The sequence below is a fragment of the Ranitomeya imitator genome, chromosome 2 (genome assembly GCF_032444005.1).
Source record: "Ranitomeya imitator isolate aRanImi1 chromosome 2, aRanImi1.pri, whole genome shotgun sequence".
Lineage (NCBI taxonomy): Eukaryota > Metazoa > Chordata > Amphibia > Anura > Dendrobatidae > Ranitomeya > Ranitomeya imitator.
The window spans coordinates 392248066-392266641 of record NC_091283.1 but is presented as its reverse complement, the minus strand read 5'-3'; the positions used below and the strand labels follow the sequence as shown (position 1 = coordinate 392266641).

At 44.8% G+C, this 18576-nt stretch overlaps 1 protein-coding gene across 1 annotated transcript in view; it reads right to left on the bottom strand.

Moving 5' to 3' along the window:
- LOC138667881 (zinc finger protein 585A-like) overlaps window positions 1-18576 on the bottom strand; it is a 115378-nt gene that overhangs the window by 21385 nt on the left and 75417 nt on the right. The window contains exons 9-13 of the mRNA XM_069755962.1: window positions 11868-12003; window positions 11559-11738; window positions 11354-11477; window positions 11174-11271; window positions 10222-10312 (exon numbers count right to left, since the gene is read on the bottom strand). Of these exons, the coding sequence (XP_069612063.1) occupies window positions 10222-10312; window positions 11174-11271; window positions 11354-11477; window positions 11559-11738; window positions 11868-12003 (629 nt within the window). The remainder of the gene's footprint in view (window positions 1-10221; window positions 10313-11173; window positions 11272-11353; window positions 11478-11558; window positions 11739-11867; window positions 12004-18576) is intronic.

The following is an 18576-nucleotide window of genomic DNA, read 5'->3' as shown; positions in this document are numbered from 1 at the left end:
CTGTACTGAGCGGTCACCGTTACCGCTCATTACAGTAATGAATATGCGCCGCCACCTCTATGGGAGGTGGAGCCACATATTCATTACTGTAATGAGCGGTACCATGTGACCGCTCAGTACAGGAAGAATCTGCTGCTGCCGGCGCCGGGGAAGCCAGGGACCGCGCCAGGAGTAGGTGAGTATTACTAGACAGCGCCCGCTCCCCCTCCCCTGCCGACCCCGGGTATGACTCGAGTATAAGCCGAGAGGGGGACTTTCAGCCCAAAAAAGTGGGCTGAAAATCTCAGCTTATACTCGAGTATATACGGTACTTATTTCCCCCACTGTATATGTATTTAATGGAGATATAGATATATTTATATCAATTCGGTAGGCTTTTTGCATAGTCAATTGATAGGAATAAAAATATTAACCCTTTCGCGCCCGAGCCTGTTTTTGCCTTCGTGACGGGGCAATTTTTTTCAATTCTAACCAGTGTCACTTTCTGAGGTCATAACTCTAGAATGCTTCAATGGATCCCGGTGATTCTGAGAATGCTTTCTTGTGATATATTGTACTTTATGATGGTGGTAACATTTCTTTAACATTACTTGCGTTTATTTGTTAATGGAAATTTGGTGAAATTTTTTTTATGCCCTTAAATCATTACTGTTTGGGCGAACAGCAGAGCTTGCAAAGAGCGCCATTTGACTATTGGAATGCAAGACTGGCTGGAATCAATAACTGATGCCATGTTGCGTTTGGAGAGTCCCTGACATGCCTAAACAGTGTAAACCCCCAACAAGTGTCCACATTTTGGAAACTAGACCCCTCAAGGAATTTATCTAGATGTATGGTGAGCACCTTGAAAGTCCAGAGCTTCACAGAATTTTTATAATATTGAGCCTTCAAAATAAAAAAAAAAACATTTTTACCACAAAAATGTTATTTTAGCCCCCACTTAACTATTTTCACAAGGGTAGCAAGAAAAAATGGACCCCAAAGTTTGTTGTGCAATTTCTCCTGAGTATGACAATACCCAGAATGTGGTGGAAAACTACTGTCTGAGAGAACGGCAGGGCATGAAAGGGAAGGAGTGCCATATTACAGTGCAGGTTTTGCTGCATTGGTTTGAGGGGGCCATGTCAGAAACCCCCATAAGTGACCCCATTTTAAAAACGACATCTCTCAATGAGTTCAACTAGGGGTGCAGTGATCATGACATATTGACACCACAAGTGTGTCACAGAATTTGATACCATAGGGCAGTGAAGAAAAAATAATGACGTTTTTACTACAAAAAAATTGTTTTAGCCCTAGATTTTACATTTTCACACTGGGAAATGTGTAAAAAATGGTGCCAAAATGTGTTACTTAATTTCTTCTGAACTTGGCAATTACCCATATGTGGCTGTACAGTACTGCTTAGCCACAGAGCAAGACTCTGGAGGGATGGAGCGCTATTTGACTCTTGGAAAACAAATTATTATAGAATAGTTTCCCGACTCTATATAAAGAGCCCCTAAATGCCAGAAAAGCAGAATCCCCTCCTCAAGTGACCCCAATTTGGAAATTACACCCCTTTGGGAATTTATCTACAGGTGTAGTGATGATTTTTACTCCATAAGTGTTTTCCAGAAACAGGCAGCAGTGGATGTTGGTGAGTGAAAAATGCAAACTGCCGTTGTAGTGACCAGTACGCGGTAGTGACCAGTACGTTGCAGTCACCAGTATGTTATGCCCAGCCCGTGCTTCTGGATACATGCACTCATAAATTAGGTGGACTCTCATCACAACAGAATTGCCAAACATGTTGATGATTTATTTGGTTTAGGTACACTGTGGGGCTCAGAAGGGAGGGGGGTAGTTGAATTTGGGAGCGCAAACTTTCTTTTGGCGGATGAGAAGCTATTTTGTTTTTCCAGAGCCTTTGTGCTACCAGTAACATGGAAGCCCCCTATATTTCCGTTAACAGATGACGGACCTGAGTGAGGACTTGCTTTTTTTGTGGAATGAGTTGAAGCTTTTATTGGGAACATTGTACATAACATTTGGGATCACCTTTATCTGGTGCTCTACGTTGAGCACTTACTTTGGGGTTACTATCTAAAGCTCTGAGTGACGTGATAGATGAAACCTCCATTCACTATAATGAGGCAGTAAACTTACTCTGGATTCCATAAAACCAAAAACACATGGGCCACCTGCATAGCGAACAAGTCTGTAGGAACCTGTTCACACCACCAAAGAACTTGAAAACACAAAAGCGCAGAGAGGTTAAAAAATACTCTGTTGTAAAAAAGTCACAGTAAATAAGCAAGTGCTAGTCAAAAAATGAAAAAATACAGGGTATTTAGTTAATACGTTTTTTTGCAAAAAAAGTATGTTAAGCTGCTCCACCAATCGCCAAGGTATACCCATAATAGAGCAGTCCTGTCTAATGTATATAATCCCTATCTGATGTATTTAAAAACCTGATCATCTGTATAGTACCTGTATGAACGGGGCTCAGAGAGAAAATATCCACGTTGAACATGCGAGATGGAACAGCTACAATGCAAATGACCCACAGAGGAGTGGTGAACTACCCAGTCTTGTAGAAACAAGAGAATAATCATAAAACCAAAAACACATGGGCCACTCTCTGAGCCCTGTTCATACAGGTACTATACAGATGATCAGGTTTTTAAATACATCAGATAGGGATTATATACATTAGGTAGGACTGCTCTATTATGGGTATACCTTGGCGATTGGTGGAGCAGCTTAACATACTTTTTTTGCAAAAAAACGTATTAACTAAATACCCTGTATTTTTTTATTTTTTGACTAGCACTTGCTTATTTACTGTGACTTTTTTTTACAACAGAGTATTTTTTGACCTCTCTGTGCGCTTTTGTGTTTTCAAGTTCTTTGGTGGTGTGAACAGGTTCCTACAGACTTGTTCGCTATGCAGGTGGCCCATGTGTTTTTGGTATTATCATTGTTCTCTTGTTTCTACAAGACTGGGGAGTTCACCACTCATCTGTGGGTCATTTGCATTGTAGCTGTTCCATCTCGCATGTTCAACGTGGATATTTTCTCTCTGAGCCTTACTCTGGATTCCGTCTGGACTCTGTTCAGCGGTGTCCTTTTCAGAGGTGCATAAAACTGGCTGACTGCGCTTTTATGTATGACAGACGGACTCTGCCGGATCACAGGTCTTATGGCGTCCACAGTGTCCCCATCTGCCTCATTATAGGGAATCTTCAGCCGGGAGTTCCGTCTAATGTCACACACTAAAAAAAGCTTTTTATTGCAAAAACAAGTTTTTGCATCACCATATTTTGAGAGCTATAAGTTTTCCATATTTCGGCTGACAGTCATGTGATGGCTTGTTTTTTGTGGGTCGAGCTGACATTTTTATTGGTACCATTTTCGGGCACGTGACATTTTTTGATCGCTTTATATTCTGATTTTCGGGCACATGACATTTTTTGATCGCTTTATATTCTGATTTTTGGGAGACAGATTGATCAAACACCAGGAATTCAGGATTTTTTTTAATGATATTCTGTGTGTAGTAAAATTAATAAGGCAGCTTTATTCTTCAAGTCAGTACGATTACAGTGATACCACATTTATATTTTTTTTTTACGTTTTGCCGCTTTTTCACAACAAAAACTATTTTATTGAAAAAATAATTGTTTTGCATAGTTTTATTCTGAAAGCTGTAACTTTTATTTTTCTGCTGTTGGAGCTGTATGGCAGCTTGTTTTTTTGCGGGACAAGATGATGTTTTAATCGCTACCATTTTAATTTTGATATCACTTTTTGATCGCGTTTTATTTTACTTTTTCTTTGGCGGCATGATGAAAAAGCAAAGGTTGTTTTTGTTTGTTTTTTTTACGGTGTGAACAAGTGTGACCGTTTTATAGGTTGGCTCTTTCCGGACGAGGGAACACAAACAACAGAATCTAACTCCAAGTAAATCAGACTTCTGTGAAATCAAACTGTCCACTTAGGAAGCAACACTGACAATCAATTCCACATGCTGCTGTGCAAATGGAATAGACAACAGATGGAAATTATTGGCAATAATCAAGACACACTCAATAAAGTAGTGGTTCTGCAGGTGGGGACCACAGACCACATCTCAGTACCAATGCTTTCTGGCTGATGTTTTGGTCACTTTTGAATGTTGGTTGTGCTTTCACACTCGTGGTAGCATGAGATGGACTCTACAACCCACACAATTGGCTCAGGTAGTGCAGCTCATCCAGGATGGCACATCAATGTGAGCTGTGGCAAGAAGGTTTGTGTGTCTGTCAGCGTAGTGTCCAGAGGCTGGAGGCGCTACCAGGAGACAGGCCAGTACACCAGGAGACGTAGGAGGGCAACAACCCAGCAGCAGGACTGCTACATCAGCCTTTGTGCAAACAGGAACAGGAGGAGCACTGCCAGAGCCCTGCAAAATGACATCCAGCAGGCCATAAATGTGCATGTGTCTGCCCAAATGGTTAGAAACAGACTCCATTAAGATGGTCTGAGTGCCCTATGTCCACAGATAGGGGCTGCGCTCACAGCCCAACATCGTGCAGGACGCTTGGCATTTGCCACAAAACACCATGATTGGCAAATTTGCCACTGGCACCCTGTGCTCTTCACAGATGAAAGCAGGTTCACACTGAGCACATGTGACAGACGTGACAGAGTCTGGAGACGCGGTGGAAAACGATCTGCTGCCTGCAACAACCTTCAGCATGACTGGTTTGGCAGTGGGTGAGTAATGGTGTGGGGTGTAATTTCTTTGGAGGGCCGTACAGACCTCCATGTGCTCACCAGAGGTAGCCTGACTGCCATTCGGTACTGAGATGAGACCCTCAGACCCCTTGTGAGACCATATGCTGGTGTGGTTGGTCCTAATACAGGACAATGCCAGACCTCATGGGGCTGGGGTGTGTCAGCAGTTCCTGCAAGATGAAGGCACTGAAGCTATGGACTGGCCCGCCCGTTCCCCAGACCTGAATCCAATTGCACACATCTGGGACATCATTTCTCGCACCATCCACCAACGTCACGCTACACCACAGACTGTCCAGAAGTTGGCGGATGTTTTAGTCCGGCTATGAGAGGAGGTCCCTCAGGAGACCATCCGCCGCCTCATCAGGCCCAGGCATTGTAGGGAGGTCATACAGGCACGTGGAGGCCACACACACACTACTGAGCATCATTTCTTTGTCTTGAGGCATTTCCACTGAAGTTGGATCAGCCAGTAACTTCATTTTCCACTTTGATTTTTAGCATCATTCAACTCCAGACCTCCGTGGGATATTAGTTGTGATTTACGTTGATCATTTTTAGGTTTTATTGTTCTCAACACATTCCACTATGTAATGAATAAAGATTTACAACTGGAATATTTCATTCAGTGGTATCTAGGATGTGGGATTTTAGTGTTCCCTTTATTTTTTGAGCAGTGTATTTATTGGTTTAATATTTTTTTTTACTTATTTTGTGATTATTATTTTAATAGTTTTAAAACATTTTTAATACTTTTTTTTTTTTTTACTTTTTTACCCAGTCCCTGTATGGGATTTCAATTTTTATTTGTCTGATCATTGATCACTGGTCTCTTACAATGCAATACGGAGAGGTGAGTATAGCAGGGGTCTCCCACTTCTATCTTCTAAATGCTGCAATTCACATCTGGGGGATGTCCAAGAGCCCTAGAAAGGTTGAATAGTTAGGAATATGACTGTCACAAGGGGACATTATCTGCATCTGGAGGAGAGAAGGTTTTTCCTCCATCATAGAAGAGGATTCTTTACTGTTAGAGCAATGAGAATCTGGAATTCCTTGCCTGAGGAGGTGGTGATGGCAAACTCAGTTGAGGGGTTTAAGAGAAGCCTGGATGTCTTCCTGGTACGTAACAATATTGTATCTTACAGTTATTAGGTTCTTTAGAAGGACGTAGTTCTGGGGATTTATTCTATATTCGGAATATAGGCTGAATTGGATGGTCAAATTTCTTTTTTCGGCTTTGCTAACTATGTTACATGTGGAAGCTCCGTATTTTGTGGCTATGTCCTATGCCAACATGGAAGATGTCACTAAAATCTACAATGCTGAAAATTGCTTTACTGGAACAGAGACCCATTTTCATAGTAGATTCTAGTCACGTTATAAGGAGGTAAGAAAACCACCCAGGCTATCACTAAAGAGCCGCTGTTTGGACTGTTTACGTTGTTTTGCCTTCACTGAAAGGCCTTTTATTTCCTTTGCTTGTGTCATGGTTTATAGAGTCTTAATTAGAAATGAGAGAACCTTCCAAAGTTTGGTTTGGCTCACTGAATGTCCCAATGTTTACCAAGCAGTTCGGCGAACGTACCTGAACCCCATTAAATTCAGTAGGATGCAAAACCAAACATATACACACATACCTCATGCAACAGCTCAATTTTTTTCTCCTGCCACAGTCAGGTGGCGCAATCATCAGTTTCATACAGTACTATTGCTAGAAAAATATTAGGAAATTAACACAGGTAGTTGACTGATCAATTGTCCCCACAGTACACTACTTTATAATGCCATGGGCCAAGCGTATGGTATCAGGGTCTTAGCAAGCATTTATAGCTTTGAATTGAAGTTTCAATTAAGACCTGGTGGTTAAGGGAGCGATGTAAGCCTTCTTGGCTGAGAGCCCGATACCTCATGCAACAGTTACATCAATTTATTTTTTATTTCCTGCCAAAGTGAGGTGTCACATACATCAGTTTCATAGAATACTATTGGTAGAAAAATGGAAGCATAGTAACACAGGTAGTTCAGTGACAGTAAGTGCAGGCCTGTCAGTCTGGGAGCCCTACTGCTACAGGCAATACACATGAAGGAGACCCAACTTGCATTCTCCACATTTAAAAAAATTATCATGCACCACTAAAGTGACATCAATTTCCACAGAGTAGAAGCAGTATAATAGGCCTCTAACACCCCTTCCACAACAGGCAATCCACCAGATGGAGACAACTTGGAGTCTCCACATTTAAAAAAAATTGTTTGCAACATCAGCAGCAGTAGCAACCGCAGACACAAAGGCCACAGCAGACTGCAATAACACAAGACCAATGCATGCCGCTAAAGACGACACCCTTGCCTAGTCTGCCCAGTCTATGACTGGAGTGCAAAAGACATTAGAGATCCATGACTTGTTCATTTTGATGAAAGTTAGGTAGTCTAGACTTTCAGGGGGCAGCCAGATGCGCTTATCCATCAGGACACCACCAGCAGCGCTGAACACTCGTTCTGAGAGAACGCTGGCTGCCGGGTGGGACAAAACCTCCAAAGCAAGACGGACAAGCTCAGGCCACTCTTCCATTTTTTGAAGATCAAAATGCAAAAGGGTCGACATTCTCCCTGGTGGTATTATTGAGCTCAAGACACCATCCTGTCCAGTCGGTCGGTCACAGCGTGTCAGACTTATAGTGCTAGTGCACGGGATGGTCTAAAAAAATGTGTGAAATGACTCACATAAGTTATTTATGCCACTTACACTGCTGCTGCTGCTAATATTTTTGCAGTGACGTCTTGACGTTCTTGGGGTTGGAAGTCTAGAACTGCGATGCACACTGTGCCTCCCTGCTGTCTTGGGGAAAACCATTCCTAAGACGGTCTACAAACGTGTTTCGATACTCTAGCATGCCTGCTGTTGTGAATTCTGTTGTCAAGCTCCCTCCTGTGGTCATGAATGGTACTTCGGCTGGTTCTGTCCGTGGGCTTCCTCTGGTGGTTGTGAGTGGAGCTGTTGCTTCTGAGTTTCCTTCCACAGGTGACGAGGTTAATTCATTAGCTGGCTGCTCTATTTAACTCCACTTAGATCATTGCTCCATGCCACCTGTCAATGTTCCAGTATTGGTCTAGTTCTCTCCTGGATCGTTCTTGTGACTTGTCTTCCCAGCAGAAGCTAAGTTCCTGCTTGTTTTTCTCTGGTTTGCTATTTTTCTGTCCAGCCTGCTATTTTGTTTTTTTGTCTTGCTTCATGGAAGCTCTGGGATGCAGAGGGAGCGCCTCCGCACCGTGAGTCGGTGCGGAGGGTCTTTTTGCGCCCTCTGCGTGGTCTTTTTGTAGTTTTTTGTGCTGACCGCAAAGTTACCTTTCCTATCCTCTGTCTGTTCAGTAAGTCGGGCCTCACTTTGCTAAATCTATTTCATCTCTGTGTTTGTAATTTTCATCTTTACTCACAGTCATTATATGTGGGGGGCTGCCTTTTCCTTTGGGGAATTTCTCTGAGGCAAGGTAGGCTTTATTTTTCTATCTCTAGGGCTAGCTAGTTTCTTAGGCTGTGTCGAGTTGCATAGGGAGCGTTAGGAGCAATCCACGGCTATTTCTAGTCTGTGTGATAGGATTAGGGATTGCGGTCAGCAGAGTTCCCACGTCTCAGAGCTCGTCCTATATTATTAGTAACTATCAGGTCATTCCGTGTGCTCTTAACCACCAGGTCCATTATTGTCCTTACCACCAGGTCATAACAGCCTGCATCCCTTTCTAGGGGGTGGGGAGCATCTGCCAAAATTTACTCTCTGGTGCCCCCATTACCCTCAGGTCAGTCAGGGAACTGCAACTAGGATAAGTAGTCGTCGGAAAGGCTGCCTTGTCATGTACTGGCTATCTGGCATTCTGCAGTGAGGGCGGTATGTGTATCACCAATGCCAGGCAGGTATACGCACATAAATCTCCGATCCATTACTGCCAGGGTTCCCAACAACACCCTGACGTTACGTTGACACCAAATACCTCGTTTGATACCAAAGCCTGTATCAGATCAGGAACCAACCCAAGGTAGCGGGATTTTGCAAGGAGTATGTGTCGGTTCAATCATACAGCAAAAAGAACGTAACTAGTAAATTTATAAGTTTACTCAAGAAAATATCGGCAGTGTTTACAAAAATACAAAAGATATTACAAAAAGGAGACAAAATGCAATATGTACAAACAGTTAGAAATAACAGGGATTAAAATATGAAACTTACTTTCTCAGTCACAGGTATGACGTCTCGAAAAAAGAGAGGAGAGGCTTTCCAAAGCAATGGATCAGCAGCACAGCCTGTTGCCTAGCTGACTCTCCAGTGTCTGACGCCTCCCAAAATGTGCATTTTGGTTTTATGCTTTGGCCAAACACCTAGAAACTCCTTGCTGACCTCACTGGTGGGCTGGGTTCAAGGAGGTACACCTCTTTTGGAAGAATATTAAAGCACTTCTACGTTCTACATCCTTGGATGGAAAGCTCACATTGTCTTCTGATTTATTTACACTGCGGGGCGGGATCTCAGGCAGCGAAGCCGCAAAGGCGCAGTCAACATGACATCAAATAATGTCAGAAGACGGGCAGTGCTAACTGCGCATGCCCAAGGCATAAGATAACCGCGCAGGTGCCGGGACAGTTGAAAACAATGCTGAGGAGGCGGCGCCAGGCGCCAAAAGGGCACGAGTGATGGCGGTGTTGCGTCTGCATTAGGGGGTAGACCTGCCCCCAGGACTATTTCAAGGTAATTCGGACAAATTGCAAAATCAATTATTTCTGCAGTTGCAGCACCAAGAACTAAAAGAACCTCCTTGTCAGAATGCAGTATTAGTGCTGCACAAGGTGGCTCTTTTAGTTACAAATGCCTGGGGGGGGGGGGGGGGAAAGGGGGGGTGACCCTTTAATAAGAAGGTATTTGTTAACAGAAACAATTACCTGACTGTTGTACTTGACATTAGGTCAGAGTGGTCACCGACCAGTGATTCAGCTGCTACAAGTCAGCGAGCAGCTTTTCTTCTACCGGGTTTCTCTATTGACAAGGGATGGCTTCTGGTATCACGGTAATTGACAGTCGGCCTCCCACAGTTAAACTATCAATCAGCAGAACATCAGCAGTCACCCCCCATCAACAGAGCAGAGTGGAAGAGAATCTAAATCACCATTATGAGTGGCCTGTGACTAGTCTGTATCTGTAGAAATCAGCAGCAGGCACAAAAGGCAGGTAGGAAGCAACTACCTGAGAGATAGTTGTTAGCACAATGTATAATTGTATATATATGTATTAAAAAAAAAAAAAAAAAAAGAATCGCCCTTGGTAACCCCAAAAGAAATTAGCCCCTATATCCACATCAAAAGTTTTATGTGAACAAATCTGAAAAAAACTGCGAACATCTAAAGTTACTCTACAGGCCAGTGACTGATTATAACCTGTGACTTCTCTGCATTTAGTGGTCACTACTTACCTGTGTGGTTATCTGTAGTAATCTCCTCCTTAAACTGCTCATCGCCCCTCACACATGTCTCTATAGTATTATAATGAGTCAGATTTTCACCCTGAAACAACGATTGTAAAAGTCACTGACAGATGAAGAAATTTGGGAAGATCCAGACAAAATCTAATGTCTATGATCAGCTTTATCCTGTCATCTCCACCAGGTATAAAACATACACTGAATAGGCCACATTAATAGAGACACATATCTAGTAACACATAGGATCTTATCTGCCCTTCAGAACCTCAGATATTAATCTTGTTATAGATTGCACAAGCTGCTGAGATTGTTCCCCATGAATACTGGACCATGCCAAGATCTGAGGACTGTGAAGGCGGAAAACAAGGATAACTCACTGCCATACTCCTGGCGTAAACGAATCGAAGATCCTGGCACCTAACAGAATTGCTGTATGACAAAGGTATATTTGTGATGACTCAGAATATACCGTAATTTCAGGACACTGATGAATAGTACTTAACTATATGGTTAATGCTATGGTTTATTGTAGTCACTTATGTGATAATTACGGACTGTAGGCAGCTGGGCAGTGGAGAGTTACAGAGGGTCAGCCCTGCAGGGGTGTGTGGGTGTGTAGTCTTGGGAGATGTTCCTAGGTGGTCTGCTGTTTACACATTAGACTGTAGTTGTGTGCATGATTCCTATATGGAGGGCTGTAGAGTGAGGTTGTGCTATTGCTCATTGTTTTGCACTTGAGGCATGATATTAGGTGTGAGGCCCAAGCGTAACAGATGCATAGAAATACATGCTGTCATGTTCTGGACTTGAGAGCCACTGGTCTGTCTGATTTATACATCTGACTCTTCCCTTATACTGGTGGACGAAACAAGACTGAACACAAGACCTTCACAGCCGTCCACAACTCATAGGGAATATCTTATGATACTTTCTCTCCATCTACCTGATGATCCTGAGGGACATTGGAATCTTCTTGTTTACAGTCCTGTGGAAGAAGAGGACTGGGACATCTCTCTGGTGTTGTCCTCTCACTGGATAGAACTAGAGGAAACACATACAGGGACTGAATTCATTCTTTACATACAGATAATTATAAGCCTGTGCATGTAGTCCCGTCTACTACCTGGTGATGTGAGGGGCTGGGGAACCTCCATCATGACATCATTGTACAGATCTTTGTGTCCTTCTAAATACTCCCACTCCTCCATGGAGAAATAGACGGCGACATCCTGACACCTTATAGGAACCTGATAAATACAATGATACCGTCATCCCCGATCCCTCCATAGTGTTACTGTATAATGTCCCAGCATTCCCAGCAGTGTCACCTCTCCAGTCAGCAGCTCAATCATCTTGTAGGTGAGTTCTAGGATCTTCTGGTCATTGATGTCCTCATGTATCAGGGGGTGAGGTGGAGGCCCCGTGATTGGGCTCAGGGGTCTTCCCCATCCCTCAGACACGGGGGCCTGACAGCGCTCACTATAGGTCTTCTTCACAACTGTGTAATCCTGGTTATGGAGAGACACATTAATAAACCTCACTACAGACATTTACAGCGTCCTCACCTCTCCAGTTCTGTCCATCTGTTATTCCCATAGATAAGAATGATGTAATGTGACGTCATCAGAATCTCTCACCTCTCCAGTAAGCCGGAAGAGGATCTCTAGGGTGAGGTGTAATATCCTCTCCGCCATCTTGTCCCTGTCCCTATCCATCCTTGTGGGGTCACTCAGGAGAATTCTCTTATACAGGAGGATCCAATATTGTAGGGACCTGAATGGGGAGAAGATGACGATGTAACATCATAAAGATCCCATGTAAGATATCTTCGGAGCTGTTACCGGCTTCACATGATCACTACATCCAGTCATGGCTCCAGTATAACACACAATCCGATAACAGAGATGTATCACAGATCATCTCCAATCCAGCACCAAAAACACAGACATTATCTAAAAAGAAAATCTAAATTAACTGACTCTTTGTTAAATAAATATTCAATGAAAAAAAAATATAAACGTTATAAAGTGCAGGGAACATCCACAGAGATCGGGACGGCAGAACCAGGAACGTCAGTAACAGATAATAGAACATTAATATAAACTACAGAAAATTGTAATCACAGTAAACATGAATGTCCCAGAAAGGCGCTGCATAAATCGAGAAAACAGAACAGGGGATATGTGTCAGGGCAGAAATAATTACCGTATATACTCGTGTATAAGCCGACCTAAGTATACGCCAAGGCACCTAATTTTGCCATGAAAAACTAAGAAAACTTATTGACTCGAGTATAAGCCAGGTATGCATTGTCCCCTCATCCACATCCTTGTCTGCGTGGCTCCTCATTCCCATCCTTGTCTGCATGTCTCCTTATCACCATCCTTGTCTGCATGGCTCATCACCATCCTTGTCTGCATGGCTCCTCATCCCTATCCTTGTATGCATGGACCCCATGAGAAAAGCATAAAAAAAACAAAAAACAACATTCTACTTACCCTACGCACCCTCGCAGCATCTTGTTCCGGTGCCAGAAGCTCCTGTGGCCGGTCAATCAGGTATCACTGCTCATTAAAGGGAAGGTGCCGCGTTTTAATATTGTAAAAAAAAAAAAAACCTCTTTAATTCCTTATTTTTATAAGTTATTTTCAAGTGCACAGTATTTTTTTTTTATTCATTTTTTTTTCTGCCACTGGGCGCCGCCATTTTCATTTTCAGGACTGTAAGTATAGCTGCACGACACTTACAGTCTTCACATACGGCAGCCCTGGACATAGAGATCTGTAGTCGGAAGGCGACCCCATAGCTAGTAATGCATTATAAGCTTCTCTCTGCTCTGATGTGGCCACGCCCCCTGGGCTGTCTCCACATCACAGCAGAGGCAGGAGATCGGCGCCATCTTGCTTCAGTCTACAGTGGAGTGTACCTGTGAGCTCCACTGTGACTGAGAGCTGCGCTGTTGGAGGGGCAGCTCCATCTGTCTCCCCTCACACTCAGCAGCCGTTCCCTGTCCTCTGCTGCCTGGTGTGTGGCTGAATCTCTAGAATCGCTAGAGAGGGTGAAGTGCTGCGGTCTGATGTTCTCTTATCAGGAGCTGCAGAGAGGTAACAGAGGGGGATGGGGGAGGCTCTGTGCTGCTCCGACCTCACTGCAGCTCCTCACAGGACATCAGACCCTGCATCTCTCACTATACTGTGCTGAGCCAAGTATCTAATCCTCTCCTGTGTGATAGTGTCTGCTGAGCCGTGTATCTAATCCTATCCTGTGCTGACCTGTGTATCTAATCCTGTGGAATACTGACTGCTGAGCCGTGTATCTAATCCTCTCCTGTGTGATAGTGTCTGCTGAGCCGTGTATCTAATCCTATCCTGTGCTGACCTGTGTATCTAATCCTGTGGAATACTGACTGCTGAGCCGTGTATCTAATCCTCTCCTGTGTGATACTGTCTGGTGAGCCGTGTATCTAATCCTCTCCTGTGTGATAGTGTCTGCTGAGCCGTGTATCTAATCCTATCCTGTGCTGACCTGTGTATCTAATCCTGTGGAATACTGACTGCTGAGCCGTGTATCTAATCCTCTCCTGTGTGATACTGTCTGGTGAGCCGTGTATCTAATCCTCTCCTGTGTGATAGTGTCTGCTGAGCCGTGTATCTAATCCTATCCTGTGCTGACCTGTGTATCTAATCCTGTGGAATACTGACTGCTGAGCCGTGTATCTAATCCTCTCCTGTGTGATACTGTCTGGTGAGCCGTGTATCTAATCCTCTCCTGTGTGATAGTGTCTGCTGAGCCGTGTATCTAATCCTATCTTGTGCTGACCTGTGTATCTAATCCTGTGGAATACTGACTGCTGAGCCGTGTATCTAATCCTCTCCTGTGTGATACTGTCTGGTGAGCCGTGTATCTAATCCTCTCCTGTGTGATACTGTCTGGTGAACCGTGTATCTAATCCACTTCTATGCACTCCTCTCCCCCCTGCATATCTTTCCCCATTGCACACACAACTCAATGCGTGCGATAACAGGAGCTGCGGGCGTCATGCTGTATTATGGCATTATGTGAGATCTATATGATGGTATTATGTGATCTGTATGGTGGTATTATGCTTGATCAGTATTGTGAGAATTATATGGTGGTATTGTGTGTGATCTATATGGCGGTATTATGTGAGAACACTGGCAGCATTATGTGTGATCTATATGGCGGTATTATGTGAGAACACTATGGCAGTATTATGTGTGATCTATATGGCGGTATTATGTGAGAACACTATGGCAGTATTATGTGTGATCTATATGGCGGTATTATGTGAGAACACTATGGCAGTATTATGTGTGATCTATATGGCGGTATTATGTGAGAACACTATGGCAGTATTATGTGTGATCTATATGGCGGTATTATGTGAGAACACTATGGCAGTATTATCTTCAGAAAGCGGACCCATTCTATGGTGGTTCTGGCTGAGCACCTGCACGCGGGTCTGGGGTAATAGAGGGGGCAGCATGACCTCCAGTTAGGTGCAGTCAGGGCTGGTGAGGCAGCTGAAGAGAAGCGTCTCATTTTTATCGTTACTATATGGCTACATTTCCTTCCCAGCGTCACCCCAGACTGCGCCTGTCACCTCGCTTTCACACATCGCCAGGACAGGATGGGGAAGACAGGATCTGAGGAGGGGAATGGGGTCTGCATGCAAAGTCTGGATCAGACCAGGCCATCAATCCGCAGAAATGTTTCCTGGATTTCTGTGGAGCAAACAAGCAGATGGTCCATCCATGTGTATAAAAGACAGTGCTCTATGTACAATCCCTGGCTGCTCCGCACACCGAACAGGGGGCCCCCATAGACCAGCACACTGCTCTCCTGAAATTCTCTGTGCTGCTGTCACCCTGCTCCCTCCACCACATATCTCCCAGAATCCTTGCTGCCTGCCATCCTCGGTGACTGTCTACTTGTCAGTATAAGGCTGCTTTCACACTAGCATCGGTACGGGCCCGTCGCAGTGCGTCGTACCGACGCATGCTGTGAAAGAAATGTCCGACGTGGGCAGCGGAAGCAGTCTTATGACGCTTCCGCTGCCCCATTGTAAGGTCTGGGGAGGATGGGGTGGAGTTTCGGCCGTGTATGTGCGGTCGAAAATGGTGGACTCGATGCACAAACGTTACATGTAACTTTTTTTGTGGCGGCGGTCCACCAAAACATGATGCACCCGTCGCACGACAGTTACGACGTGTGGCAATGCGTCGGTAATGTTAGTCTATGGGGAAAAAACGCATCCTGCAGACAACTTTGCAGGATGCGTTTTTTCTTCTGAATGACGCATTGCAACGTACAGCCAACAACGCTAGTGTGAAAGTAGCCTAAGGCTGCCGTCCACTATCAGTATTTGGTCAGTATTTTACCTCAGTATTTGTAAGCCAAAACCAGGAGTGGGTGATAAATACAGAAGTGGTGACCTGTTTCTATTATACTTTTCCTCTAATTGTTCCACTCCTGGTTTTGGCTTACAAATACTGAGGTAAAATACTGACCAAATACTGATAGTGTGACGGCAGCCATACTCTGCAGTCACCAACAAAATGGCTGCTCACTGGGTTCCTGAATATCATCCTCTCTAATCCCTTAGCAAACACCCAGAAGGGGAGGAGAAGAGACATCACACACGTCAGCAGACTCCGCCCATAATTACTGCAGTGCTGTAATGTGAGCTATTTGTACACTAGGTTTTTCTGAAATTTCAGCAGCTGCTCCCCCTAGTGTTGAAAAGTGGAAATTCCAAAACTTTTCAAATTATTTTTCATATTTTACTAAATTCTAAACAAATGATAATATGTTTAAAGAAAATGTAATCATTAATTCTTTACATTTTTACAATTTCTGAAAAAAATTTTTTTTTGATGGCACCTTCCCTTTAACCCCTTCCCGACCTTTGACGCCACGTAGGCATCATGAAAGTCGGTGCCAATCCGACCCATGACGCCTATGTGGCGTCATGGAAAGATCGCGTCCCTGCAGATCGGGTGAAAGGGTTAACTCCCATTTCACCCGATCTGCAGGGACAGGGGGAGTGGTAGTTTAGCCCAGGGGGGGTGGCTTCACCCCCTCGTGGCTACGATCGCTCTGATTGGCTGTTGAAAGTGAAACTGCCAATCAGAGCGATTTGTAATATTTCACCTATTATAACTGGTGAAATATTACAATCCAGCCATGGCCGATGCTGCAATATCATCGGCATTGGCTGGAAATAATAATGTGCCCCCACCCCACCCATCGCCCCCCGATCTGCCCGGTACACTGCTCCGGCTCCCCTCCGTCCTGTGCTCCGCTCCCCCCCGTGCTCTTGTCCGCTCGTGCTTCAATCACCCCCCCTGCACTCCCATCCACCCCCCTCCGTGCTCCGTTCCACCCCTCCGTGCTCCGTTCCACCCCCGTGCTCCGTTCCACCAACCGTGCTCCGTTCTACCCCCCGTGCTCCGTTCCACCCCCCCCCCCCGTGCTCCCCCCCCACCCCATCATACTTACCGATCCTTCTTCTCCCCGGGCGCCGCCATCTTCCAAAATGGCGGGCGCATGCGCAGTGCGCCCGCCGAATCTGCCGGCCGGCAGATTCGTTCCAAAGTGCATTTTGATCACTGAGATATAATCTATCTCAGTGATCAAAATAAAAAAAAATAATAAATGACCCCCCCCCTTTGTCACCCCCATAGGTAGGGACAATAAAAAAATAAAGAATGTTTTTTTTCCACTAATGTTAGAATAGGGTTAGGGGTAGGGTTAGGGGTAGGGTTAGGGGTAGGGTTAGGGCTAGGGTTAGGGCTAGGGGTAGGGCTAGGGGTAGGGTTTCGGTATGTGCACACGTATTCTGGTCCTCTGCGGATTTTTCAGCTGCGGATTTGATAAATCCGCAGTGCTAAACCGCTGCGGATTTATGGCGGATTTACCGCGTTTTTTCTGCGCATTTCACTGCGGTTTTACAACTGCGATTTTCTATTTGAGCAGTTGTAAAACCGCTGCGGAATCCGCACAAAGAAGTGACATGCTGCAGAATGTAAACCGCTGCGTTTCCGTGCAGTTTTTCCGCAGCATGTGTACAGCGATTTTTGTTTCCCATATGTTTACATTGAACTGTAAACTCATGGGAAACTGCTGCGGATCCGCAGCGTGTGCACATACCTTTAGAATTAGGCCATGTGCACACGGAGCGGATTTGGCTGCGGATCCGCAGTGGATTGGCCGCTGCGGATTCGCAGCAGTGTTCCATCAGGTGTACAGTACCATGTAAACCTATGGAAACCAAATCCGCTGTGCCCATGGTGCGGAAAATACCGCGCGGAAACGCTGCGTTGTATTTTCCGCAGCATGTCAATTCTTTGTGCGGATTCCGCAGCGTTTTACACCTGTTCCTCAATAGGAATCCGCAGGTGAAATCCGCACAAAAAACACTGGAAATCCGCGGAAAATCTGCAGGTAAAACGCAGTGCCTTTTACCCGCGGATTTTTCAAAAATGATGCTGAAAAATCTCACACGAATCCGCAACGTGGGCACATAGCCTTATGGTTAGGGTTGGAATTAGGGTTGTGGTTAGGGTTAGGGGTGTGTTGGGGTTAGGGGTGTGTTAGGGTTAGGGTTCTGATTAGGGGTGTGTTGGGGTTAGGGTTGTGATTAGGGTTATGGCTACAGTTGGGATTAGGGTTAGGTGTGTGTTGCGGTTAGGGTTGTGATTAGGGTTATGGCTACAGTTGGGATTAGAGTTAGGGGTGTGTTGCGGTTAGGGTTGTGATTAGGGTTATGGCTACAGTTGGGGTTAGGGTTGTGGTTAGGGGTGTGTTGTGGTTAGGGTTGTGATTAGGGTTATGGCTACAGTTGGGATTAGGGTTAGGGGTCTGGGGGGGTTAGTGTTGGAGGTAGAATTGAGGGGTTACCACTGTTCAGGCACATCAGGGGTCTCCAAACGCAACATGGCGCCACCATTGATTCCAGCCAATCTCGTATTCAAAAAGTCAAATGGTGCTCCCTCAATTCCGAGCCCTGACGTGTGCCCAAACAGTGGTTTACCCCCACATATGGGGTACCAGCATACTCAGGATAAACTGCGCAACAATTACTGGGGTCCAATTTCTCCGGTTACCCTTGTGAAAATAAAAAAATGCTTGCTAAAACATCATTTTTGAGGAAAGAAAAATGATTTATTATTTTCACGGCTCAACGTTGTAAACGTCTGTGAAGCACTTGGGGGTTCAAAGTGCTCACCACATATCTAGATAAGTTCCTTGGGGGGTCTAGTTTCTAAAATGGGGTCACTTGTGGGGGGTTTCTACTGTTTAGGCACACCAGGGGCTCTGCAA